The sequence below is a fragment of the Abrus precatorius genome, unplaced genomic scaffold (genome assembly GCF_003935025.1).
Source record: "Abrus precatorius isolate BTA unplaced genomic scaffold, Abrus_2018 Scaffold11, whole genome shotgun sequence".
NCBI classification, from domain to species: Eukaryota; Viridiplantae; Streptophyta; class Magnoliopsida; order Fabales; family Fabaceae; genus Abrus; species Abrus precatorius.
In genome coordinates this window covers 3,605,284-3,630,966 of record NW_020874303.1, presented here as the reverse complement: position 1 = coordinate 3,630,966, position 25,683 = coordinate 3,605,284, and the positions used below count along the sequence as shown (strand labels likewise).

The 25,683-nt window shown below is 34.0% G+C and overlaps 4 protein-coding genes across 4 annotated transcripts; 1 reads left to right on the top strand and 3 right to left on the bottom strand.

The window, feature by feature from the left end:
• Positions 1-820: 820 nt before the first annotated feature.
• Positions 821-2,158, bottom strand: LOC113855108 (fasciclin-like arabinogalactan protein 1). The gene has a single exon (XM_027486589.1). It carries the CDS (start codon positions 2,111-2,113, stop codon positions 857-859), a length of 1,257 nt encoding a protein of 418 aa, XP_027342390.1. The 5' UTR covers positions 2,114-2,158; the 3' UTR covers positions 821-856.
• Positions 2,159-6,061: 3,903 nt separating this feature from the next.
• Positions 6,062-9,696, bottom strand: LOC113855107 (4-coumarate--CoA ligase-like 1). Its single transcript, XM_027486588.1, has 7 exons — positions 9,286-9,696; positions 8,372-8,953; positions 7,865-8,057; positions 7,624-7,769; positions 7,001-7,068; positions 6,723-6,924; positions 6,062-6,082 (listed from the first exon to the last, which is right to left on the bottom strand). Exons 1-7 carry the CDS (start codon positions 9,694-9,696, stop codon positions 6,062-6,064), a joined length of 1,623 nt encoding a protein of 540 aa, XP_027342389.1.
• An 871-nt stretch (positions 9,697-10,567) lies between these two features.
• On the bottom strand, positions 10,568-11,352 carry LOC113855109 (vegetative cell wall protein gp1-like). The gene has a single exon (XM_027486590.1). The coding sequence runs from the start codon at positions 11,278-11,280 to the stop codon at positions 10,618-10,620; it is 663 nt and encodes a 220-aa protein (XP_027342391.1). The 5' UTR covers positions 11,281-11,352; the 3' UTR covers positions 10,568-10,617.
• Positions 11,353-13,433: 2,081 nt separating this feature from the next.
• Positions 13,434-18,400, top strand: LOC113854128 (cleavage and polyadenylation specificity factor subunit CG7185-like). The gene is made up of 3 exons (XM_027484988.1): positions 13,434-13,546; positions 13,697-14,377; positions 14,435-18,400. Exons 2-3 carry the CDS (start codon positions 13,705-13,707, stop codon positions 15,874-15,876), a joined length of 2,115 nt encoding a protein of 704 aa, XP_027340789.1. The 5' UTR covers positions 13,434-13,546; positions 13,697-13,704; the 3' UTR covers positions 15,877-18,400.
• The last annotated feature ends 7,283 nt before the right edge of the window (positions 18,401-25,683 follow it).

Genomic DNA, 25,683 nt, shown 5'->3' with positions numbered 1-25,683 from the left:
TTTAAAATTTTATTTATGGAATAGGGATGTTTAAACTCAATTCTTAAGAATAAATAACTAAAAATAGTAATAGTTTTAAGAGCACTAGTAATAATTGTAATAAAATATAAATTTATTCTAGTTGAGAGATATTATATCTTTCTATAATATCTTCCTAAAATAGGTAACATGCAATTTCCGTTTTGGCTTTACTTTCTTGCTTAGCTTGAAGAAATTGAGAATTTGAAGACCAACAGTATTAGAAGCATTACCAAACAGTGATCATGACAAAACGAACACGGTGAAAGGATCCAGCCTTTGTCCTTGTCAACAACATTAATTTTAATAAGAACAGAACAAATTGTTTTTCAAGTGTGGACAACTTGGAAAGAAACAAATATACAGTAGTAAATTTTTAAAGTCCACAAATATAGTTGTAGGCTTGACTCAACTACTCACATGATTTCATCTAATCCCATATCAAAGCATTATCACAAAACCTAAAAGAGCTCAACTGTAACAAAGTAAGCAATAATTGGAGGAAAATTAATCAAACAAAAACATGAACTTACATCTAGCCATTATCACTGAAGAAAAGTAAACAAATGTTTACATTATAACATTCACAACCGCGTATCAATTTTCCGCTCTCTCACCACCAAAATTACAACATTATAAAATACAATAATAATCAAATCAAAATACACACCAATTTAAACCAAAAAGAAGAAAAAGTAGAAGAAGAAGAAGGAATAGCATTTCTAATTCCACTTATTTTCTAACTTCAACAAAAAAAAAAAACTAAAACTGTTTTTCAAAATAAATTAAAAGCAAAGCCTAGTGTGTTACAGTTACAGTTACAGCAACATAACTCACATCACATCAGTAACGGCAAACCAAAAACCAAGGCCAAAGCCACGATAAAGTTAACGTACCTGGCGCCGTTAGGTTTAACGGCGCCGTTACTGTCGTCGGCGGTATCATCGGCGGCACCATCCGGCGAGTCAGCGGGCGCGTCAGAGCTCGCATCCGCGGCAGGCGCATCAGCAGCCTTCTTCTTTGTCTTCTTCTTGGCCGGCGAGGGAGCGTCGGCGGCTGCAGGCTCCGGCGCCGGAGCAGGTGCGGGAGCCTCAGCCTTAAACAACTCCTTCGGAAGAAGCACCTTGTTAATGGCGAAGATCGCGAGAGGCTGTTCATCAATGAGCGTGTCGGTGATCTTCGCAGTGGTAGATTTGGTCCTAAGCGTGACCTGTTCGCCGTCATTTTGAATGGTGAAATCGAATTTGTTAGCGCCATCGGTGGCGAGAGTGTTCTGCAATCCGTTGTTGGATTTGAGCATTGCAATGGACTGGTACACCGGTACGCCGTGGAATTCGAGGATCGAGACCTTACCGGAAGCGGTTAGGTTTTTGAACTTTGGAAGGAACGATTTGAACGCGTCATCGACGGGGCAGAAAACAGTTAATCCACCGTCGAGGTTGTCGTTGAAGGTCGAGAGAGCGTCGGGGAAAGAAGATAACGTGTCGGCGAAGACTTTGCAACCGTGTTTGGACATAATAGCGGTGAGGTTTTGTTGGCTAGGTGCGGGTGTAGGAGCTTCCGCTGAGGCCGAGGGAAGGATTTTGCTGATCTGAATAACGGAAATGTTGTAAGGAATTTCTTCGACGGATTTGACGAAGTTTGCGGAGAGTGTTCCGCCGTTGTTTTCGGCGCCGAAGCCGACTTTGCCACCGCGGAGGTCGGTGATGTTGACGAAGCCGGAGGATCCCTGCGCAGTGCCGGTGGCTTGGTACATTGTGGCGGCAAGCGCGGTGCCGTTAGTGATTTGGTGGAGTTTTTTGGCGCCGAAGTAGTCGAGGAGGACGTGAAGAGAGAGGATGTTTTTGATGGTGTAGATGGAAGGGTGCTTCGAGAGGAGGTCGTTCATGGCGGCATTGTCAACGGCGCAGACGGTGATGGTGGTTCTGCGGTTGACCTCTGCCGCTAGGTGTGTTAGGGTTAGGTAGTGGTTGAAGGTGGAGAACTCCGGGTGCTTCGCCAGAATGCGCGTGATGTTGTGCGCGCGCGTGTGGGTGAGGAGGAGGAGGAGCGCCGCCGCGAGCGCTGCCAGTGTGGCTGGCCGGAGCGGGTTCATTCTGGAAGGTTCGAAAGAAAGAGAGTGAGATCTGCTGCGACAGAGTACAGTGGCGAGTGAAGTGAAGAAGAGTGAAGAGCTAAGAATGAGGGAACAAACAGGTACAAATAAGAGGGATGAGCGAAATAGGGCCTGGGTTTTGAGATTATTACGGTTTGTGCCATTGTCGAGAAATGAGTTTTTGATCCGTTGCCGTTAATAGTGGCTCCATGTAATATTCAAAGAAAAATTGTATTAATTATTCGTACAAGTTTTTTTATAAAATAAAGTATACAACAAAGGGAAAAATAAAAAATTGATTATAATAAATCAATTATGTGATAGAGAAATATAAAAATATAATTACACTAAATTGATGTAGAAATAGTATAATTTATATATAAAAAATGATTACGAATATAGTCTTGTAGATAATATATGATATTATTTTAAATTAAAATATTACGTTAATTTAAACTTATACTAAAGATATGCTATTAAAATGAAATTTTAATTTAAAAATAAAAATATCATAAAGTATATAAATAAAAAAATTTAAGATTTTTTTTTAATTAAAGAGTATATAAACAATGCACATATATTTTGAGAAAATTGGTAAAGTTAAAGCCGTTTGGAGCACGTGACATGCGTTTCTTGTTCGCAGGAGAAATAATAATAATAATAATAATAAGTTTTGTTGGTAATTAATAGATAATTTGTGTTTACGTCATATTTTCATTTGGTGAAAATTAAACGTTGAAATAATCTACTGGCATCTCACACCAAAGTATGGATTAACATACTATAATTTAAGCCTTCAAAAAGGTATTATACTATGATTTAAGAAAAAATGTTAATTTTAATTTTGAATTTAAGTTACTAATTATATTAATATTTTATTGAAAACATTTATTATATTTTATAATTTAATATGATAAATATTTTTAATAAAAATTTAATTTTTTTAAAATACTTATATTCATTTTGAAAGTTAAAATTAATAAAATTTTATTTAAAGATTTTGTCAAGAAAACGTATTAATTATAAAATAATTTTATTATTTTTTGATTTATGTCATCAGTGTTTGAATGTATTTTAAAATATCAATCTTTCGGACATTAAGTGGGGCATATTTTAAGAAACAAAAACTAAAGTGCAAAGTTATAAAAAGGACTTTTGAAGACTTAGACATAATTTTATCAACCGTTAGTTTTTAAGAAAATATGTTTGAAGTCTACCGACAACAAAAGTTCTTTATACGCTGTCTCTTTGATAGCTTCTGAAAAGGATATATTTGCTTTTAGGTTAATTATTAAAATTTCAATTGTGATGTATTATTTATGTAAAATTATATTTTATATTACTTTATTTATTTTAAAATAATTATAAATTTCGAAATAATCAATTTATTCTTAATTGTGCCCTACTTTTAAGTTACATAATATTTGAAAGTATAAACGAAAAATTTATTTAAAATAATAACAGTGTATATAATTAATTTAAGTAAATAAACCTATAAGAAGGAAAAGGAGTAAAATTTAACGGTAAAAGTATAAATTTAGAAAACTAATTTAAAATAAATTAAATATTTTAAAACTATTCTAATTATAACTAATTTGGCTCTAATTATATAAACTCACTTTCAAGGGTATACCTTATTAAGTGTTAAAGTTTATCAAATATAGAGTTCATCGAATATTCTAATGGTATTAGATAATAACAATAATAATAATAATGTTATAATTATTTATTGTCTGTTAGTTTTTATAGTAAATGTTTGAAGCTATTTAATTCTACAGTATTTATTTTATTTTTGGGGTGTTATATCCATGATGAATGCTTCCATCTATAATCTTAAATAAATATAAATTCCATGATGCATAAAAAAATATATATAAATTTTATGGAAATGAGGTATTTATAAGATACAACGTAGACCCTATCGCAAGCACGGAATCGCATAATCACGCGCTGTAAAGAGGAAAGTTCGCACTTTTGGTGTGCGTTACGTCAAGGGAAAATGATTGAGTACGAGTAAGTGTAGCTTATTGTTGTTTAATCATGCCGTCAAGTTATGCCACGTGGGTCATTGACCAAATGAAACTTGGTCACATATCGCTGCTATCAGCCGTTGATGATGGGAGGGCAGTGATTGTAAATAATGTGAATGAATCGGGGCAATTGTGGAGGACTGGAAGTAGTGTAGTAGAGGTGGTACGAATTCAGGTTAGGGTATTTTTGAACCAGGCTGGCTTGAGCGGTGTAGAGGATGCCACGTGGACGGTGGATGAAGTGGAGCATGTGATGACACTGCTGAAACATGCACCACCGACAATCTCTCTCGTTATTCTGTGCGTTCATTTTCATTCATGGTTTGGTTTTGGTTGGAGGCGTGATTCATGGGTGTGTTTACTCTACATTTACTTGGGGGATTCCCTTGTTCTTTCTTCTTAATAATCCCTAAGTTAAAAGTCTTCATAAAAAAAAAAAAACAATTTAAACATAGAATTCACATATCATGAAGAATTACTATTTTTTAAAATGATTAATATAAATATGTTTATAATATTTTAATTGATTGATAGTGTAACTTTTTTATCATAATAATACACAAAAATTAAACTTCTGAAAAAATAGAAACCGTGCCTTGTGTTTCAAGAAAGGAGAAATTAAACAGGCCATGGTTAAGTTAGGAATATAGTAGCCTTGTATCAAAACACTACACGTCCATGTGTGAAGGTATTCTATGGGAGTTCACTTTTGTGAGATTTTTTTTAATTATATTAAATAAAATCAATCATGAGAACCTATGTATAATTTAATAATCAAAATTAATTTTTCACACGGTTGCTTAGCATGCCTCATAAATAAATGTAAATAAAATTTCACTAGTAGAGTAAGATTCACTCTATTTATATGTTTGTTGAGCAAAGGTGCACGTGACCAAATAATAATATGATAATCGAATTCTTAAGATGGTGGTCAAAGTGAATAAAGTTTTAATACTAATCAAGCTCAGGTTTAATAGTCACTTTTTTTTTATGGTGAATGACATTGGAATGGTCGATAATTAAGACCTTGGTGAATTATAATATTGCATGTATAAATAATTCCATAGAAGGAATAGACAAATGCTAGTAAGATATCATTGCCTATATAAGTCTTGGGCGTTTCATTCCTAGATCTAGTTATAATATAAAGTTTTAGATGGCAAGTTTCTTCTCTCCGTTCATCAACATTCCTTCACAAAAGTATCAGTTTGATTCTTCTAAATTAGATATAATATAATTAGAACATACACTTTGTAATAACAAGCACAAATAATTGAGATTTATCAAGTATTTTACTCATAGTTTATTCATCTTGTTGGATTGCTTTCAAATTTTCCTTTTGGAATTATGTTATATGCACATGTAATATGATTTTGTTGAATTATTATTACTAGCTTATTTTTTTATGTAGATATATGTGAATTTGGTCTAGACTACTACGCGGTTCGAATATTTAAAACATGACTTTTTGTTGTCATGCAAGTGGTAGGGACACTGCAAATGTAATTTTCGAGTTGTTAAATGAACTTTCACCGAAATTATTGAAAATGACCATTGATTTAAATGCTGTAATCCAATTAAGGAATACTGAGTTGTTACTTCAACGTTTGCTGCAACCTAAAACATATTCTAAAGAATAATGGCATCATGTGATATAGGGTGCTGTAAAGGTTCGGAAATTAATTTAAGACTTTACATTTTTGTGTATGGAGTTGTTATGGGTCGCCATTTTTGTCATGTATGGGTAAGAGTGAGAGAGTTATAGCACAAAAATCACAGTGAAAAAAAAAAAACCTTTTGAAGACTACTTGAGAATTTAAGTCCTTGACTATTCTAAGAAAATCAGTACTCAAGATCTTTCTGTCACTGTACCTCATTTACCAATAATCTGTTTATTATTTTAAGACAGAAAAAAATATTATTGTTTATCAATTGTTAGCTGTCTACCAATTGTTATATGGATGTACAAGAAAAAGAAATATTATTATGCATGTCAATCACATATAATATTACCTATAATTTTCAACACCCACGTAAGATAGCCAAAAAAATATCACACCTCACAAATCCTTTGCATTTCAAACTTAAGTCATATACAATTTATGAAGGAATGTTTGGCAGTTTCTCAATGTCTATTCACCAAAATTAAGCCAGACTCTGAAATTCCTGATTTCCAAAGGTATCTAAAAAACTATAAACTTATAAAGAGTTGTTTTATACCATCTTATAAAGAGTTCTTTCTTATCAGAGTTTTGAATTTATTATCTCTTGCAAAATACCCCCTCACCCTTTACACTTACACTAGCCCACTCTAGTGGCTTATATAATACTAGGCATGTAAATGGGAATTCAAAAGAACTAGCCTTATTATTAAATCACGCATCAATAGTGACAAAATAAAATTTATTAAATTATCAAATTTTATTTTCAAATATTACTTTCAACATGTAGTAAATTAATAGTCATATATAAAATTAGTCATCACTTGAACTAGATGGAGACATATGAAAGATTAAAAGCAAAGCATATTAATTGCTAGTGTTGGATTTTGTTAAGAAGTTTGTCTTTATTTTTTCCACCATCTTCTCTTTGACAAGCCTTCTCATTATTTTCCCAGAAGGTGATTTTGGTATGGCTTCCACAAAGTGTACCACTCTCACTTTCTTGTAATGTGCAGCATTGGAAGCAACATAGTTCATGATGTCCTCCTCAGTCTCTCTTGCACCTGGACTCAAAACAACACTTGCAGCTGGGATTTCCCCTGCTTCTTCATCTGGTAATCTGAACAACCATTTTTAATACAACATAAGATTGCAAGGATTAACAATAATTACAAAGATGATGATTGGTTACATACGGCACTACAGCTGCATCTTCAACCGATGAATGTGTCAGCAAAATGGCCTCTAACTCTGCAGGAGCAACCTGCACCACCCAAAAAGACATAACTAATTTTGGACTATAGTTGAGCATATGATCCCTTTGGCTCCACTAATTTGTTCTCACTATAAGATATCCATACTTTCATGACAAATAATTGTATTATACATTTTGACCAAGTTTCTCACCCTTTATTTGTAATGCATGAAAATGTACATATCTCGTTATAATTGTACTCCTTTATATTTTCTAAATAGCGATCTCACACATGTATGTATATATATTCAACACTTAAGTGATTTATGTCATAAATTGTACATATGTCCAAATTTATCATAATTTTATTCTTTTTTTTTTTTCTAAGGGTGCATTTTTCAATAAATTCTTTTTAAATTATGACTTATGTCATAACAACTTATGTTAGTAAGCTATACTGCAAAGCTTATTGAAATGAGTTAAAACAAAGTAATGAGAATCATAAGGTGTTCATAGGCTCTTCCAAATTGGCCTTATCTCGCACAGACATGTATACACACAAGCCCATCAAGTTTCAAGAAATGTTATTCCTGTTCTTTAACATGTGAAAAATAAAGAACTTACTTGGAAGCCTTTGTACTTAATCAACTCTTTGATACGATCAACAATAAATACATTTTCTTCATCATCTATAAATCCTATGTCACCAGTGTGAAGCCATCCATTCTTGTCAATGGTCTGAGCAGTCTCATCCACCTGTTTATAGTAACCTGGAAATGACACATAATGTTATTATTATATTCATTCACTATGCAAGTTATTATAATTTTACACATGGTTTTTGGGCAGCTTGTATCTCCATCACCTTGCATGACACATTGGCTTCTTACACAGAGTTCCCCGGGTGTGTTCCTTGGGAGGGACCGACCAGTGTCAGGATCAACAAACTTGACTTCCAAATTTGGGAGGATGAATCCCACCGAATTTTTACGAGGATCTACCAATCCTTTTTGTGCATGAGTGAGTGTGATGCAGCTATGCTCAGTTAGTCCATATGCCTACCAAAGAAAACTAGCACTTAAAGAACATATATACCCTACTAAATATGCACATTATTTGACACAAAAATTACACAATAAAGTATATTTCATACTGTCCTTTTTCTATAAGATCCTTTCAACTAAATCACACATGTTCAAAAAAAGTTGTATTGATTTTTAAGAAATTAATTATAACATTCCAAGTTTATACTTGGTTAAAGTCAAACTCTATTATTATATTAAGAGTTTTGTTGACCACGTTACCTTTAAGGACATTGGTTAAAAAATTGAAAGTGAATTGAGACCGGAGAGAGTATGATTAATGAACCAACCTCTTGGACAACAACACCAGGGAATTTGTGTTCAAAGGCAGTAAGGAGCTCTGGGGCAAGTGGTGCTGCTGCAGTCATAATGGCCTGGAGTTTTAGCTTGCTGAGGTCAAATTCATCTACTATGGGATTTTTTACCAAGCTGAGAATGATTGGTGGCACAATGGGTGCAAATTTGACCTCATATGTGATCAAGGCATTGAGAAATGTTTTCAACTCAAACCTTCCCATCACCACAACTTTCCCTTTACTCCTAAGAGTGGCACAACATATTCCAGTGATGCCATAAATGTGAAAGAAGGGAATCAAGCCCAGTGTGGTGACCTGACCCACCATTTCTGGCCCAACACCAAAGAGTGTAGAGCAAAGATTAGCCACTAGATTTCTATGAGTAAGCATCACACCCTTTGACATTCCTGTGGTGCCTGATGAGAATGGCATGGCACAAAGGTCATTCTGCTGAATAGGCTCCCTTGTCAAATCATCACCTGCACGGTTTGCTGCTTCAAGCAATTTGTTCCAATTCATAGCTCCTTCCACAATTTCATCTCCCAGCACAATAATAGGTAGCTCTAGACCCTTCACCTATTTTTATACCAACTCATGAAATCTCAAATGCTATAGTTTGACATGCTTAAGACACAATTTGAGTCAGTTTCTGACAAGTACTTATAAGAAAAGCAAATAAAAAATAAAATAAATACTTTTTTCATAAGTTAAAATTAACTTATGTTTAGGTGAAGTTAACTGGCGAAACTTCTAAAAAATATAAAAAAAAATAAGTTGATTTTAATTTATGATAAAAATTATTTATTTTATTTTCTTATTTTTCTTTCCAACAAGTGGTAGCTACAAAGCTTATTATCCAAAGTGGCCTAATTAAGATATACTACAAGAAAAGTATATGAAGCAATTACCTTTTCAAAGTTTGTGATATTTGTGACAATTAATTTGGCATCAGCAGAATCAGCCTGTTTTTTAATTTCTGATGCATGTGATGCTGGATTTGCCCCTGAGAACACTCCACCAGCAGCCATTATTCCCAAAGCAATAATTGCATATTCTACTACATTTGGAAGTACTACGATCACAACATGACCCTTCCTCAGACCAAGTGATCTTAAGGCCTTTGAAAACCTTTGTATGCTCTTCACCACCTCACTATAAGTGATCCCTTTTCCAGTCACAGCATCCACAAATGCAACCTTGTCAGCATATAATTCAGCATTTTGGAGCACAAATTCCGGCAATGTCACATTGTCAGGAACTGGGACAGGTGAGTATTGGCTACGAAAGATGTGTTCCTCCTCAGCTACCAAATTTTCCATGCAGGTTCCCATGTTAGAGTGTGTGTGGATAAGCAGCAATTGACAAGGTTGAACTCAACTCTATGGAGAGATTATATGGACATTTCTTGTCATACTTTTTGCATGATACGAGTTAGCCAAGTTGCAAGTAAAGTAACATTGCCAATTTGTCATGCATGGGTCTTGTGTTGGTGATAATTGGTTGAATCATGTCAGTGACAAAGGCTAACTACAAGATTTCTATAATCGGTTTGGCTATTCCCTTCGAAAAAAGCAGTACATATAAATGGTATCTCTATTCTTGGTGATTGAGCCATTGTATCTTATACCTGAATAACAAATAATAGTTGGTCACACCTGCTACCTATGAAAGTATTCCGGTTTCATATTCGTTTTAGAGATGATTCATTAGCATGAAACTCTATAGCCTTCTCTTAATACTTCCCTTTCTTTTATGCTAAATTAGCATAATTTAGGAATATCCTTTGCTAACACCGAAATGTAACTTTCTCAAGTTTTATCAAAAGTAGTAGGATCTATACAAATCATAAATTAGACGAAAATACTACTTAATAAATTTGTTTGCAGAAAAAAAATTGCCATTTTAAAATATCTAATTAAAAACATATAAAAAATAATATTGTTATTTTTTATTATGAAAAAAAAAACTTTTCAAATTGAAACGAACAACAGTATCGCAACAAAAACAAAAAGGAGACAAGCATAAAAAATTTGATACATTAAAAATAAATAAATTCGCTTTAATATAAAGCGAACTTTTAAATATTCGTGATAATTGATAGTAGAATCCAACCAGATGTAACACTAACAATAAAATATTTATCCATCAATGTGGTAACAAAAACAAATAACTATTCAAAAATGTCGACACAAAAAAAATAATCATATAAAATTACAAAAAATAGCAAAATGCATTTTGCTTCACATCATAGCCAAAGCGACCCAAATGGCCATGCCACCCAAAATATCTGGAGCCCGCAAAATGGAACTTGAACCCGAATCATCTGCAGCCGGACCCGGTGAACTTTCCGGCGAAGAACTCGCTGGCGCAGTTCCCGGCGAGGCGCTGCTCGACGGGAGACTCACTGGTGAATCCGCTGGCGTTGCCGAACTCGAAGGAATTCCAGCAGAAGCCTCTGGTGTAGGAGAAGTAGACGGCACCTCTGTCGCCGTCGGAGCCAAGACCGGACTACTCACCGGAGTCACCGAAGGCGTTGCAGCCGTTGGAGGAGGAGTCGACGGAGATGGAACCGGCGGTGAAGACATGTTGTTGGATGGACTGGAAGCCGGAGAAACCGAAGATGGTGGCTGAACGGCAGGGGACTTCGCCGGAGGGGAAGTCGCCGGCGGTTGTGCAGACCCAGATGGAGAAACCGCCGGAGTTTGTGAAGGCGGCGATAAAGTTGGAGACTTTGCAGGGGACGCCACATGGGACGCCGGAGGAGTCGACAGAGATGGTGGCTTCGCCGGCGGCTGCGTGGATGTTGGCTTGGGTGAAGGAGCAGGAGCATTGTCTGCATAAACTGACGCATAAGATATGAAGAAGAATGCAAACACTAAGAGTGGAAGGAACCTACTCGTCATTTTTGGAGTTTTTGAGGATTCGGAAAAGTACGAGGAAGTGGAAAACTACACTAACAACGTTGAAAAGTTTTTGTGTTTATGCTTGTGTTGTGGTAAAGTATGTTTTTTTGAATTGTTGCTTTGGGGAATATATAGGATCACAGTTTTGGGGTGTGAAGAAACTAAAATGTGACCGTTGCGATGGTTCACCGGATATAGCCAGTAAAATAGCCGTTGAAAGAATGACATCACCTGCTTTGTTTAGATTCTCCTGATTGATATAAAACAATAGTGGAAAAAGTATGGATTTGATCCATATCATTTAATATTTTTTCGTACTTTTTTTTTGGCCCTTTTGATTTGGTGTGAAATTTTCTTTTGGGTTTGTTCCCTCCACCTCATTTAGTGTTTGTATTATTATTATCAGAAAAATGTTTAATATCTGTGAGATAAATAATTAATAATAATAAAATTTCATTAAAAATATATATTTATTATTTTTTTATAACTTTAGTGTAATAAATACATATTTTCATAAAAAAATATTTATAAATACTTAAAACCCTTCTTATTATTATTTGTTTTGGGCCTCACTTGTTTTCTGTGCCTGGTTGTTGTTTTATCCCCATCCCACCCTCTTTACCTTTAGCACATGATTTTTACTTTAGTCATCCTTTTAAGGTGCTAGTTCTATTTTATTTCTCTTTTTCAATTTTTTAAAAAATTATATGATCATTTTAAAAAAATATTAATAATATATTCGTTAGCATACTTTTAAAAATATTTTTTATTAAATAAAATTTATTAAAATAACAAATTTATGGGAGTTTTATTTTTCATTTAACGAAATTCATTCATCATTTCATAATTTTTAATAAATGATAATTTATAATAAAAAATTCATTGCAATCAGTTTTTAGTTTATTTTATTTTGTGGAGGAGCTGTTATGGGATCATCTAATTGAGTTTTGAACCTCCTGTACTCCACACTTAACTAACGGAGATAACATATATATTATATTATTTTAACATTTATTAAATATTTTTAAAACTACAAAATATAATGTAATCTTCTTGTTAGCGACGATAACAATATAGAAAATATAAATTGAGTTTGAACAAAACTAAATTGTATGTCAACGAGAAAAAATCAAATTGAACACCTTTTCTTAGGATATCAAGGGACATAAAGGGGTTAGATTTTTATTAACAGTTGATAATGTTTAATAGATTTTCAATAACATTTTGTAAAGATTCATGCAAATAAATAATCGCATAAAGTTTCCTAACACAAGCTGAGACCCTTAAAAGTTTTTGTGTAAATGATTTGCTAAAGCATGTGAAGAGGTGTACCTCTTATAATGGCTTGAAAGATGTTAGTCTCAGCTAGTGGCTTATATAACATGTAACTTAATTAATAATGTCTACATGTACTACTAGGGCTATCTATATGTCCCAAGTATTCTACTAAAAGAGTAACAACTTGCAAAAGCTACATTTACTTTTCTCAATGTAACTGGTGTTCTTAGAACCTTTGGAGCTCCTATTGTACGTGATTCAAGTGAACTACCAAGGTTTGGATCTATACCAATACATCATTAAAGAAATCATTTACAATTTTGTTAAGAAACTATTTAAACCCTTAATTTATTAAAGCTTGAAATGTGGCTAACATATTAGAGAGCTTGAAGGGCATGACAAGAAATTGATGGTGAGATCATATTGTGCTCTAAATGTAAACTTGTTTATTACTTATGGGTCTGTAGGAACTTAATGCTATCCTCCTATTCATAGATCCAATTGAAAAGGATGTAAGGACTATAAAAGTAGGTAAGAGCTAGATTTTAAATTTAAGAAAAAGATTAAGCACATTTAAGATGAAACTTAGTTTGATTGAACTTATTTTCATATATTTGTAGCGATTTATTTGAATTAAGTAAGTATACATAGCACTTTTGATTGGTATGTTTTAAATTTTAGTAAATGAAAAAGAAAAGGAAAAAAGAATCCATATAACGTGAGTTGGCGTGAACACGAGCTTGGGAAGTTGGTGGTGTGTTCATGAAATGAAACAAAAACAGGGCAGAAACATTTAGTTTAATAAATGTGTTATGTTATGTTATGTTATGTTATGTATGTGACTAAATAAAAAGAGTAGAAAAATTGCACTGAGACACTCACAGCAACGAAATAATAACAAAAGAGGATTACATTAGTTGACGAGTTCTGATATTAGGGTTTGGACCCCTCTGTGTCTTCTCTTCATCTGCACACAACACATGCCCTGGTAAGATCTCTCACACTCTCTCTCTTCCTTCTCGACGCTGCGTTTTGATCCCCACACGTTTCTTCGTCGTTTTTCATCTCCAACAAAACCCTTAAAGAAATCGTTTTTTTTGTTTGTTAAATTGATACTGAAGAAGAGGGGCAAAAACAGAGCGAAGGATGGATGAAGGTGAGGGAGGGTACGGCGAGAGTGGAGATCCCATGGATCAGTTCCACCGTAACGAAGCTATATCCGCAGTTGCTGACGAGGGTTTCTTAGGCGAGGAAGACGACGATTACGAAGACCTCTACAACGATGTGAATGTCGGCGAAGGGTTTCTCCAATCGTTGCGAAAGAATGAGGATTCCGGGTTTCGAAACGACGACGTCGATGAGAAGAAGCCGCAGCAGGCAGCTCAGGATCCGGTTGGGGTTTCGATTCCCGGTGTCGGTGATGGTGGTGACGGTGCGGTTGTGGAGCCTAGGGTTTCTGGGAGGGTTGATGGATTTCAGAATCAGGGGTTTAGAGGGAGTAATCCTAATGGTGGAGGTGGATCGGGGAGTGGGGGTGGGATTAGGGTTGAATTAGGGCAACCATCTGGGAAAATTAGTGAAATTGAGGAGCAGAGTGGTAATGATGGGGGTGCAGTGCAGGGGATTGGGCAGCAACCGCAAGGTGGGGTTGTTGGGAATGTGGGAAATGAGGGATTGGCAAGGCAGGGTCAAGGTGGTGGTGGTGGTGGAGGAGGAGGAGGAGGAGGTGGAGGGGGAAATGTTAATAGGGTTGGTGGAAATGGGGTTGGAAATAGTGTGACTGTTGTTAGTAGTGTTAATACTGGTGGAGGTGGAGGTGGCGTGGCTGCAGGAGGTGGTGGTGGTGGTGGTGGTGCTGCTGCTGCTCCTGGTGGAGGTGGTGGTGGTGGGGGCACTATATTGTTTGTTGGTGATTTGCACTGGTGGACTACGGACGCTGAGCTGGAAGCCGAGCTTTCTAAGTATGGGCCTGTGAAGGAGGTGAAGTTTTTCGATGAGAAGGCGAGTGGGAAATCAAAAGGGTATTGCCAGGTTGAGTTTTATGAAGCTTATGCTGCAACTGCTTGTAAGGAAGGGATGAATGGGCATGTTTTTAATGGGAGGCCGTGCGTTGTTGCGTTTGCGTCGCCCTTTACTGTTAAGAAAATGGGAGAGGCCCAGATAAGTAGGAATCAACAGATGAATCAATCTGCTGTTAACCAGGGAAGGAGGGGGCCCGCTGATGCGGGGGCCAAGCCTGGTGGTAGTAATATTTCGACTGGTGGTAATTACCAAGGAGGGGGGGATGGCAATAGAGGTTATGGTAGAGGAGGTAACTGGGGGAGAGGGAACAATCCTGCGATGGGAAATAGGGGGCCTGTTAATCCAATGAGGAATAGGGGTGGTGGTGGGATGGGTGGGAGAGGTCTAATGGGTAACGGTGGGAATGGATTTGGACAGGGTATTGGTGGTACCCCACCACTGTTGCATCCTCAGTCAATGATGAATCAGGGTTTTGATCCTGCATTTGGCGGTCCCATGGGTAGAATGGGTAGCTATGGAGGCTTTCCTGGTGCTCCAACTCCTCCATTCTCTGGGATTTTACCTTCATTCCCTGGTGTTGGAGGCGTTGGTTTGCCTGGAGTAGCACCTCATGTTAATCCAGCCTTTTTTGGGAGAGGGATGCCTGTGAATGGTATGGGTATGATGCCAACATCAGGTATTGATGGTCCTAACATGGGAATGTGGTCGGATCCAAACATGGGTGGATGGGGTGGCGAGGAGCATGGTGGTGGCAGGGCTGGAGAATCAAGCTATGGCGAGGAAGCTGCATCAGATCATCAGTACGGTGAAGTGAGTCATGACAGAGCAGGGTGGCCTAATGCTATGAGGGAAAAAGATAGAGGATCGGAAAGGGACTGGTCTGGTTCTTCTGAGCGAAGGTATAGGGATGATAGGGATCAAGGATATGAGAGAGATGCACCTAGAGAAAAAGATGCGGGACACGATCATGAATGGTCAGAACGAAGGCATCGGGATGATAGAGAAATGGGCCGAGAACGATCTCGTGACCGTGATCGGGAACGATCTCGAGACCGTGATCGTGACCGTGAAAGGGATCGTGATAGAGACCGTGAGCGGGACAGGTACAGGGAGGATAGAGACAGATATGCAGATCATCATAGGTACAGAGACCGTGAAGCAGAGCATGAGGATGAGTGGGAACGGGGACGGTCGTCAAGGACTCATAGCAAATCACGATTATCACAAGAGGAGGAACACCATTCAAGGCCAAAGGATGCTGATTATGGGAAGAGGAGGAGGCTTACCTCTGAGTAATACTTTCCGTTGATGAAGGAAAGAGCAGTAACTAAAAAAATCAGGATTTGTCATGGTTGTTTGGATTTCTGGTTGTGCTCTCTTGATCCAGAAGTTGTTGAGCAGCTGTTTCGTTTCATTCACTTGTTCCCGTTGCTTCTTGTCAGGAGCATGGCTTTGTTCTCCTATAAGAAAGGTTAGATTTAAAACTTCAATTCTTTGTCTAGTGGTATTATGCTCTCCTGTGCTTTTTATGATTAGTAATGCTACTGCAAGCAAATGAGAAGCTTTTCAATATCTATTTTATATGTTAAATATGAATCAAGTATTGCTTGTAAGTATTACTTTTGAAATTTAAAATTTTGCATTTGGGTAGTTTAAACTGCAGTATTATAGTATTTCGTTTGCTCCTGTCTGCTTTTCTTTATTTTTGTAGTCCTCCTTGCTTAAAATTCTGCTTGCATTTCACTGCTGGGATTTGAATCTTTTTTGACTTCCATAATATGCCCAAGGCTTATGTTCTTATGTTCAAGTTTCTCGTCCATTCTTCATAGGTCTATTTTTCATGTCATACCTGCTCACCGCTGTATAGTTTTTCCTGCTTACGTCTGCTATTGATGCCATGGTTGACATTGAATGAATATGATTATTTTTCCTGTTTCATTGAAGGACTAGCATTTCTACTTGTTAAAGCCATTTGGCTGTTTAACTATTGAGTTCTGGATGAAATGGAATCTGCATGTTGTCTGCTATAAATTTTGCAGTTCTGCAGTCGTCAAAAGTTTAGTGTTGTTGATTAAGCAAACCAAACGAATTTGTAATCTGGAGTCCATCGTGCATGTAATCATTCTGGTTATGCAACTTTTAAATGTGCATACTGTTAACAAGTGTGCTGGCAATTCGATATAATTGTTTCATTTCTCACTTACCCATGTGTTTATAGTGTATTTGGCCAGAAATATTACTCTAATATATGGTAGATCATGATCTGCTTATTGAATTTGTGTTCATATCAAAATCTTATTTTCGGTAAAGTTTGCCAGCAATTTATTACAGTTTTTTTTACCTGACTCACTTCCACTTTTGTTGATATTTTAACTCCGTAAACATAATGCTATTGTTTTTGGTTGATCTACACTCGTTGAAAATATGTGATCATATCAAAATCATCCTTTATTTGTGAGTGAATGTATTTTTTTGGTTTTTTTATTAATGGCTACATATTTTAGTGGAAGAAATTATTATGATTTCTACACAGTCAAGCTTTAAATAATATGTAATGCTATAACATAAATATACTTAAATATACCAAGTGTTTTATAGCTGACTACTTTCTACATGTATACATTTTTAGATATTTGTTTAAAACATACTTTTCATGAGTTGCTCCCCCCAGAAATACATAAGCTGCAAAAGGTTTTTTGGGCATGAACATAAAAAATAGTTTTGTTAACAATAGCCGTTATGGTTGATTTCAAGCATCTAAAGGTAGTAAGATTTTATTGGAACATACAATATTTATTATATTGGAAATACAATATAGTGTAATAAATGTTTTCTTTACCAATAAAATCTTACTATTCTAATTAGTTGCTTAAAACAACTGTTAAGGTTGATATCAGTATTTTCATATTTTTCTCTAAAAAAGGATTGAGAAATGTCTTCATAGTTCATGCTTTGATATTATACATGTATGTAGAAATATTGGGGGATCAAATGCTTGGGTTAGGGCAAATTCCAATTTCTTTTTCTTTTTAATTAATATTTAATATTTTCAAGAAAAAATAATGTTTCATATATTTTTAGGGTTGAAAACAACTGTGTTACAGTTGTCTGAAAAAAATAGGTGGTTTTCTTGTGTTAAAGTATTTTGGTATACTGCCCTACACAAGTAACAAATCTGCTAATGTGATCTATAACTGAATTGAGATTGTTCTATTTTTCCCTTTACATGAAATAAACTCACTATGCTTATTTATATAATGCCTTCTCAATTGCAACCATTATTGTTATCGGCTTTTATGTTATGTAGGGACAATTGTTTTGAGAAACGACGCTGTTCATTCAAACTCTGGATTGCTTTGGGGATCAAGTGCCATCGATATTGAAGAGCCTAGTCATGACAATTCTTTTTACATTGAGAAGTGGAACGTTTGCTATGAAGATATTCACTTTTGATTTGCATTTATGTTTTAGTAATTAGCTCATATGATTAAACCAATGTTGTTTATGTATTGGGTTTAACTTGCTGAAGTCTGAAATGTGGCAGACTGTTTAGAACTTAATGTTTGAATGATTTACTAGGATTTAGCAGAGGATGCTGATAATGTGCCGTTTTTTTATTGGCTCTTTGTTGTATCATTTTTCCCACTTTTCTTTTTGATGTTTTCTCCCTAACATTTTGATAGTTGTATACCGGTCGAGCATGCAAATATTGTGTATGATGTAGAGAGCTAACCATTCAATCACTGTAATCATTCAAAGCTGGGGAATTGTATATTTTCTTGTATATATTTATATTTACTTTTCTTGATAGAGGTACAATTCATCTCCAGTTTTGTTTTGTGATTTTTTCATGTTTATAACTAGGCAATATAGCAGATGAGAATCGGAGGGCATTATTGTGATGATATCTTTTGTCACCCTTATGTCTTGATTACCTAGATTTTTTGGATAGAGTAAAATATATTTAGCAAAAGCCATTTATTATTTTTATTTTCTTAGTTTACTCAGCTTCGTTTACTTTCAAAAACTTGAATTAAATTTTGTATTAGAATCAGATTCCTTTGAAATTGACTGAGTTACTGCTCTTAGGCATATTTTTCCCACTTCGACTTTTAAAGTTGAAAAAATAATAACCTTTTAATTTTTGCCTTTTTGTTCCAACTTTCATGGGATGAATTTTTCTAGAAACCGTTAAAAGGGATCAATTTATGCCTCTACATTGTAGTTGTATCATCTGTTCTGTGATGGTTTTGTTGAATAGCATGCTCATTTAGAGCTTGTATATTATTTAAACCTGATGTTTCGATGTGTAGGATTGGGAACGGTATGATTTGGTGTGTTATTGAAATCAAATGATCTCTGTTATATCTAGTTTTCTATACTAGCGTGAGACTGTCTATTCAATTGCAGGATTCGAGTTGATGACCTGTCCAGGAAAATAATAATTGTAATCCAGGATGATTAATTTCATTAATTCATTTCTTTATGATTGATACATGTGTGTTTTCCAGGTAACAATGCCCCTCATTTGGTTGCTTTAAAAGATTGCTGTTGTTTTGATATCATAATGATAAAACTCAGTTGCCGAGATATAAGTACATGGGCTGGGCAAGCAACTGACCTTTAAAATTTAACCAATAAATTCGAAAGCAAAGAAAGGGAGTGAGGCATTTTATTCAGATGTTAAGTGAAAAATGGACGAAAATAGATAGTTAATAGTGGTTTAAATTGGGCAGATACGGGTAAATGAAAATAACTTATTGATACCTGAAACCGACTGAGATGTTTTTATTCTGAGTTTCTCATCTTACACGCTCATCTTTGGCAACTTGCAATGGCAGTGTGCGGTGGTTGTTACTGCAATGCAAGCTGGGTTGCCGACCTTTTTTATTGCCATTTGAGAGAGTCGTGGTAGCACAGAGCTTCAGATTTGCACATACTAGTTGTATGTGACAGTAGCCATTGTGAGATGTGATTCACTAATGATATGTCACAATCATATAATTTTAAAAATTATATATTAAAAAAAGTCATCCAAAATCCACATTTAGGATGACAAGCTCCAAATGCTTATCATATGTTTTGATCCAAGCTCCATGAATCATGAAAGGATATTTCCAAAGTTGGCAACACCATTGAAATCTCTAAATTCTGAATTGGGATCCCAAAATTCAATCCAACTAAGAAAAACAAAATAGAGAAGATGGAACCATACAAACCAAACTTATGGTAAAAAAAGGTAGCAACAAAGGTGTAAAAGCCTCTGATAAGATCAATGGCGATTCACTTTCAAGAACCCAAGAATTCAACTCACAAACAAGAGAAATCTTCTATTTTTTCATTGTAGGTGTACATGGGTATTTATAATGTTAAAGAAAATCACAAAATAAGCCAAAATGGGCCCAAGTCCACACCCAAGTTAGCCAGCCCCTGACACAATTAATAAAAATAGGCTAAAACCATGCTTAAAGAGACAAATAAGATCATACAACCCCTCGTTACATAGAAACAAACTTAAAAAGAAGTCTCAAACTTATTTAAAAGGTACTAATCATGATTCTTTCCCAATTGAGCCAACTTGGGTTCTCCATTCAAAATTTGCTTAGACTTGACCAAACTTACTGCCACTTTTTCAATGCTACTTTAGCTCTTTTTGTTTTGAAGCAAGTCATAGGCCTTTCCAAGACCCTACAAAGGATCCTCTCCTTTTAAGTCCATCGTCTCTCTTGAATCATGTCATCATATCGGTTGAATATGTCACATCGCAAGTAATTTTAATTTCTAATCAATCTCAAAATGTAGGTTTGGATAAATAATCTTAATTGCTCATTATTGCAGAGAGGTGATTGTCAATATAACAAAAATGACTTAGTAACCAACTCAGTTTCAGTAATTTATAATGCAGATGATCTTTTTTAAATGATACACTGAACAACTGTTGCAAAAGTTAAGAACTGTGTTTCCAATAACTCATTGATCATTAAAATGAAAATCCACTTAAGTAATAATATCTTGTAATGTAATTGTGTACTTTCTAGGCAATAAGTGGAAAGTAAGTCCCTAGTTTTTATCTTTCAACCATTATTGAAATTAGTCTTATTTTAATTTGAAAAAAAAATAACAATTGAACAATGTCCAAAATCCTTCCATGATCAAGTAAGAAATATTTTGGCAAGGCAAATTGTGCTCATTATGACAATGGAATATGCCCACCTCAATTTCAACTTATAATCATGAGCACCATTCTATCTGTATTCTAAATACATGTATGGTTTGATCGTACCTAATATTACATAAATCAGACGATGAAGATGTCATTGTCTTTAACACCCAAAACAGATAAGAAAAAAAATATTAAACAAAATTTAAAATATTAAAAATTATAAGATGACAAATTTATGTAACAATTCTCTTACAATATCTAAATAATAATTCTATTGTTTAAATCATTAAATATGTTGCATTCAAAAAAATATAATTAATTTAATTCAATTTTTTTTTACACAAAGTAAACAAGAATGTCTATCGTGTTCTTGCATCAATTTATTAATATATTATGTTTTAGTAAATTTATATCATTTTTTTATTTATAAAATATATATTTATATAACATATATTTAATTTAAATTATACTCCTTCCGATTCTTTTTATGAGAAATAAAAGACTAAATTATTAGGATTAAGGAAAATAATTAAATCTGTTATATTTTTCATAAATATAAATTTTATTTTAAAAATATTCATATATTAAATAATATATTTAGTAATTTGTATATTTAATGATATTAATAAAAGAAAGGTATAAAAAAATTAATAATTAATAGATCTTAAATTTATCATTTGTTTCTTATAATAAGAAACAAGAGAATGTTCCATTTTATTTTTTATAAAAAAGACTGGAAGGAGTAATATTTAATAAATTTGCAAAATTAAACGGACAAGTTTAAAAAATTCAAACACAGACTAACGTAGCATATTATGCTATAATCTCCCGCTTGAGGACAAATGCTTTCTTGTGTGTTGCATTTAGATGATTCAACAAAGTGATCAAACAGTCGAATATAGATGTGCCAAGCTTTCCATGTGTGTGTAATACCTTCTAATTCTGTGTTTTCATTGCTAAGTTCAGTTTAAGCATATGACAACTAAAGCCTGAGGTCTTTTGTGTTTTTAGATTAAAAAAAGACTCTAAAAATAATATTAATTATTTATATATATTGTTTAAAAAATTTATAAATTAATAATAATAAGCGTAAATATTTTCTTTTATCTAAGAAGATAAGTTCATTATCTTATTGTAGTGCACTTTTCTCTTAATTAGTAGTTATGCTATCATCTTATTATTTGACTTTTGCTTATAAAAAAAATTGACTTTTATTTTTTATTGGTCTTACTCAAAATAAATATATTATTTAATGCGGTAAACATTGAAATAAAGCAAACTCTCCCACATATAAATTTTCATAGATGTCAATTACCTGTTATACATATAATGTTTATGAAATAATGTCAATAATTAATGTTATTTTAGCATGAATAAATTTCTTAAATATAAAATAAAAAAATTATTACTTAACATCAATAATGTCTCAAAAAATTAATAAATTGATTTTAATACAAAAAATAATTATTATTATAATTATAATAATTTAATAAGTATTTTGTATCTTAAAAGTGCTGAAAAATGAATGTGAAGTAAAATAATTATAATTTTAGTATATTGTTTTAATTAATTTTGAAAAGGCCTATTTTAAAATCCACTTTATGTTTAAATATAAGTTGAGTTGATCCACTTTTATACCAAGGTGTCGTGTGTTTAATTTTGTAAGTGGTGCATATTCAACATGCTACATATTGTCCATGTAACATGTATCATGCCCCAAGTATGGCACCCTTTCAAGAAAAATACTTTTTAAAACTATGTTATCATAATTAAAAAAAAACAATTACACAACACATTTGTCAAACATTAAAGAATTCAAATTTGCTGAACTTCAAATAAATGACAACGTTATTCATTGGACAACATAAGTATAATGCCATAAATATTTTTATCATTTTTCATAATAATAAATTTCTTTAATGACCCGCATATCAAATTTTAACATTAAATGAAGAATAATATAAAACGTACTTATATCTCAGCTACTGAGTTTCATCATCATGATATCAAAACAACAGCAATCTTTAAAACAACCGAACAAGTAGCATTTTTACCAGGAAAACAAATTTGTATTACAATTATTTTACCGAACAGGCATCATCAACTCGAATGCTGCTATTGAATAGACAGCCTCAAGCAAGTGTAGAAAACTAGAAAGAAAAGAGATTATCTGATTTCAATAACACCAAATCATAACATTCGTAGTCCTACACACGGAAACATCAGGTTTAAATAATATACAAGCTCTGAATGAGCATGCTGCTTAACAAAACCATCATATAACAGAGTAAAACTACAATGTAGAGGCATATAATAAGAAGGAAAAATATAATAAGAGGATCATGTTTTTCGACTAAAAAAAGAATCGAAGAGGGAAAAAATATGCCTAAGCAGTAACGGACCGGTTCATTTCAAAGGATTCTGATTTTAATAAAAATTTAATTCCAAATTTTTGAAGTAAACAGAGGCCGAGTAAAAAAAGAAAACAAAATAATAAATTATTTTTGCTTAATATATTTTAAACTATCCAAAAAACTAGGCAATCAAGACATAACAAGGCTGACAAAAGATATCATCACAATAAAACCCTCCGATTCTCATCTGCTAGATTGCCTAGTTATAAACATGAAAGATCAGAAAACAAAACTGGAGATTAATTGTACCTTTATCAAGAAAATTAAATATCAATATATACAAGAAAATATACAATTCTCCAGCTTTGAATGATTACAGTGATTGAATGGTTAGCTCTCTACATCATACACAATATTTGCATGCTCGACCGGTATACTACTAACAAAATGTTAGGGAGAAAACACCAAAAACAAAAGTGGGAAAAAATGATACAACAAAGAGCCAATAAAAAAACGGCACATTATCAGCATCCTCTGCTAAATCCTAGTAAATCATTCAAACATTAAGTTCTAAACAGTCTGCACATTTCAGACTTCAGCAAGTTAAACCCAATACATCAACAACATTGGTTTAATCATGAGCTAATTACTAAAACATAAATGCAAATCAAAAGTGAATATCTTCATAGCAAACGTTCCACTTCTCAATGTATAAAGAATTGTCATGACTTGGCTCTTCAATATTGATGGCACTTGATCCCCAAAGCAATCTAGAGTTTGAATGAGCAGCTTCCTTTCTCAAAACAATTGTCCCCTACGTAACATAAAAGCCGATAACAATAATAGTTGCAATTCAGAAGCCATTAATATAAATAAGCACAGTGATTTTATTTCATGTATAGGGAAAAATAGAACCATCTCAATTCAGTTATAGAGCACATTAGCAGATTTGGTAGTTTTGTAGGGCAGTATACCAAAATATTTCAACAACTCAAGCAAAATGCAACATTAATTTTTCTTGAAAATATTTAATATTAATTAAAAAAGAAAAAAATATAGGAATGGCCCTAATCCAAGCTAGGTTGTCAAATGGCAGCCATGGCAGATGTCAGTGGCAGTTTTCGCCCAAACTGCCACAATCATGGCGGACTCTGGATGGCAGGCCATGGTGGCCTTAATGTGCCTGACGGCCATGGCATAAAATGTCAGATTTCAAGGAAAAAATTAAACTGGGACTCTGACTTGACCCAGTCCAAAGTGACCAGTGAAAAGAAAAACCCTAAACCTAGGTTGTGAAAAGCGCTGCAATGGTGGTGTCACGTTGTGTCATAGCGGTCAGCCATTATTTCAAGTTTCTTGAGTTGCATTGCGTTTCATTTTGCAGCCATCATGGACACTAGCAGTGGAAATCAAGGAATTTTGCACACTTCTTGACCTCTACCGGTGATTATTTTAAAACCACAAAAATGTCCTGAATTTTGCTCCCTTTTTTCTCCGACCCTTTAGTATTGTGTCACCCATCAACCTGCTACCCTCCAGTGACTTTCCAGTGAATTGCTGGTGATTTCCAGCCAATTTTTGGCAAACCACTGTTCTGTGACCCGTGTTCTGCATTTTCTACCAAGTGCTCTGCTTTTCTCCTTGTTTTGCTATTTTTTGACAAGTTGTTATCTCATTGTCCTTTTCTTTTTTTGTTCTTATCTTTTTCTGTTTAATTGGTTTCATTTTCCAGCTATTTTGTTCATTAATTATTTATTGTCCAAATCTATCCTCATTCAATTCTAATTTTAGTAGGTTTTTAATGCTTTGTTACTTTAAAGGCATTGAGTTAGAAGCTTAAACTTGTTTATTTCCTTGAATTTTGTTGTTATATACTTATATTTATTGTATAAACCTATTTATTTCAACTTTCCTTGACATTCCTTCTCATCTGCCATATTTTTATGGCAGTTTTTTGGCTGTCCGCCATTGATAACATTGAACCCAAGCATTTGATCCTCCAATATTTCTATACTGTAAGACACATCAAAAAGCATGAACTATGAAGACATTTCTCAATCCTTTTTAAGAGGAAAATACTAACATCAACCCTTAAAGTTGTTTTAAGAACCTATTTATAACACTACTGTATATCATAAATATTTTATGTTCCAGAAAAATCTTATACCTTTAGATGCTTAAGATCAACTGTACGGGTAGAGGTTAATAAATCTACCTTTTATGTTCACGTCAAAAAAAATTCTTGTGCAGCTTATGTATTTCTGGAGGGAGCAACTCTTGGTATATATAAGTTTGAGGTAAAAAAAAACAACACAAGGTTTATGACATCAAGAAAGTTATAAAAGTAGATATTATTTAAAGCTCAATTGTGTTTATACATTTTATACTTACCTCAAAATGATAATTTCTTCCACTAATAAAATGCAGTCATTCATTCAAGGAAACCAAAAAAATACATTCACTCACAAATATAGGATTTTGATATGATCACATATATCCAACAAGTGTCGATCTACCAAAAATAATAGCATTATGTTTCTAGAATTAAAATATCAACAAAGACGAAGTGAGTCAGGTGTAAAAACT

Bases quoted from the DNA above. Each gene is read 5' to 3' on its own strand.
- LOC113855108 (XM_027486589.1), bottom strand. From the start codon at position 2,113: ATGAACCCGCTCCGGCCAGCCACACTGGCAGCGCTCGCGGCGGCGCTC.
- LOC113855107 (XM_027486588.1), bottom strand. From the start codon at position 9,696: ATGGAAAATTTGGTAGCTGAGGAGGAACACATCTTTCGTAGCCAATAC. The intron at 7,770-7,864 runs GTGATGGAGATA...TGTCATTTCCAG, and splicing joins AAGCCAATGTGTCATGCAAG to GTTACTATAAACAGGTGGAT. The intron at 6,083-6,722 runs GTGGAAAAAATA...ATTGGTAGACAG, and splicing joins GGCTTGTCAAAGAGAAGATG to CTAACAATTGATAAACAATA.
- LOC113855109 (XM_027486590.1), bottom strand. From the start codon at position 11,280: ATGACGAGTAGGTTCCTTCCACTCTTAGTGTTTGCATTCTTCTTCATA.
- LOC113854128 (XM_027484988.1), top strand. From the start codon at position 13,705: ATGGATGAAGGTGAGGGAGGGTACGGCGAGAGTGGAGATCCCATGGAT. The intron at 14,378-14,434 runs GCGTGGCTGCAG...CTCCTGGTGGAG, and splicing joins TACTGGTGGAGGTGGAGGTG to GTGGTGGTGGTGGGGGCACT.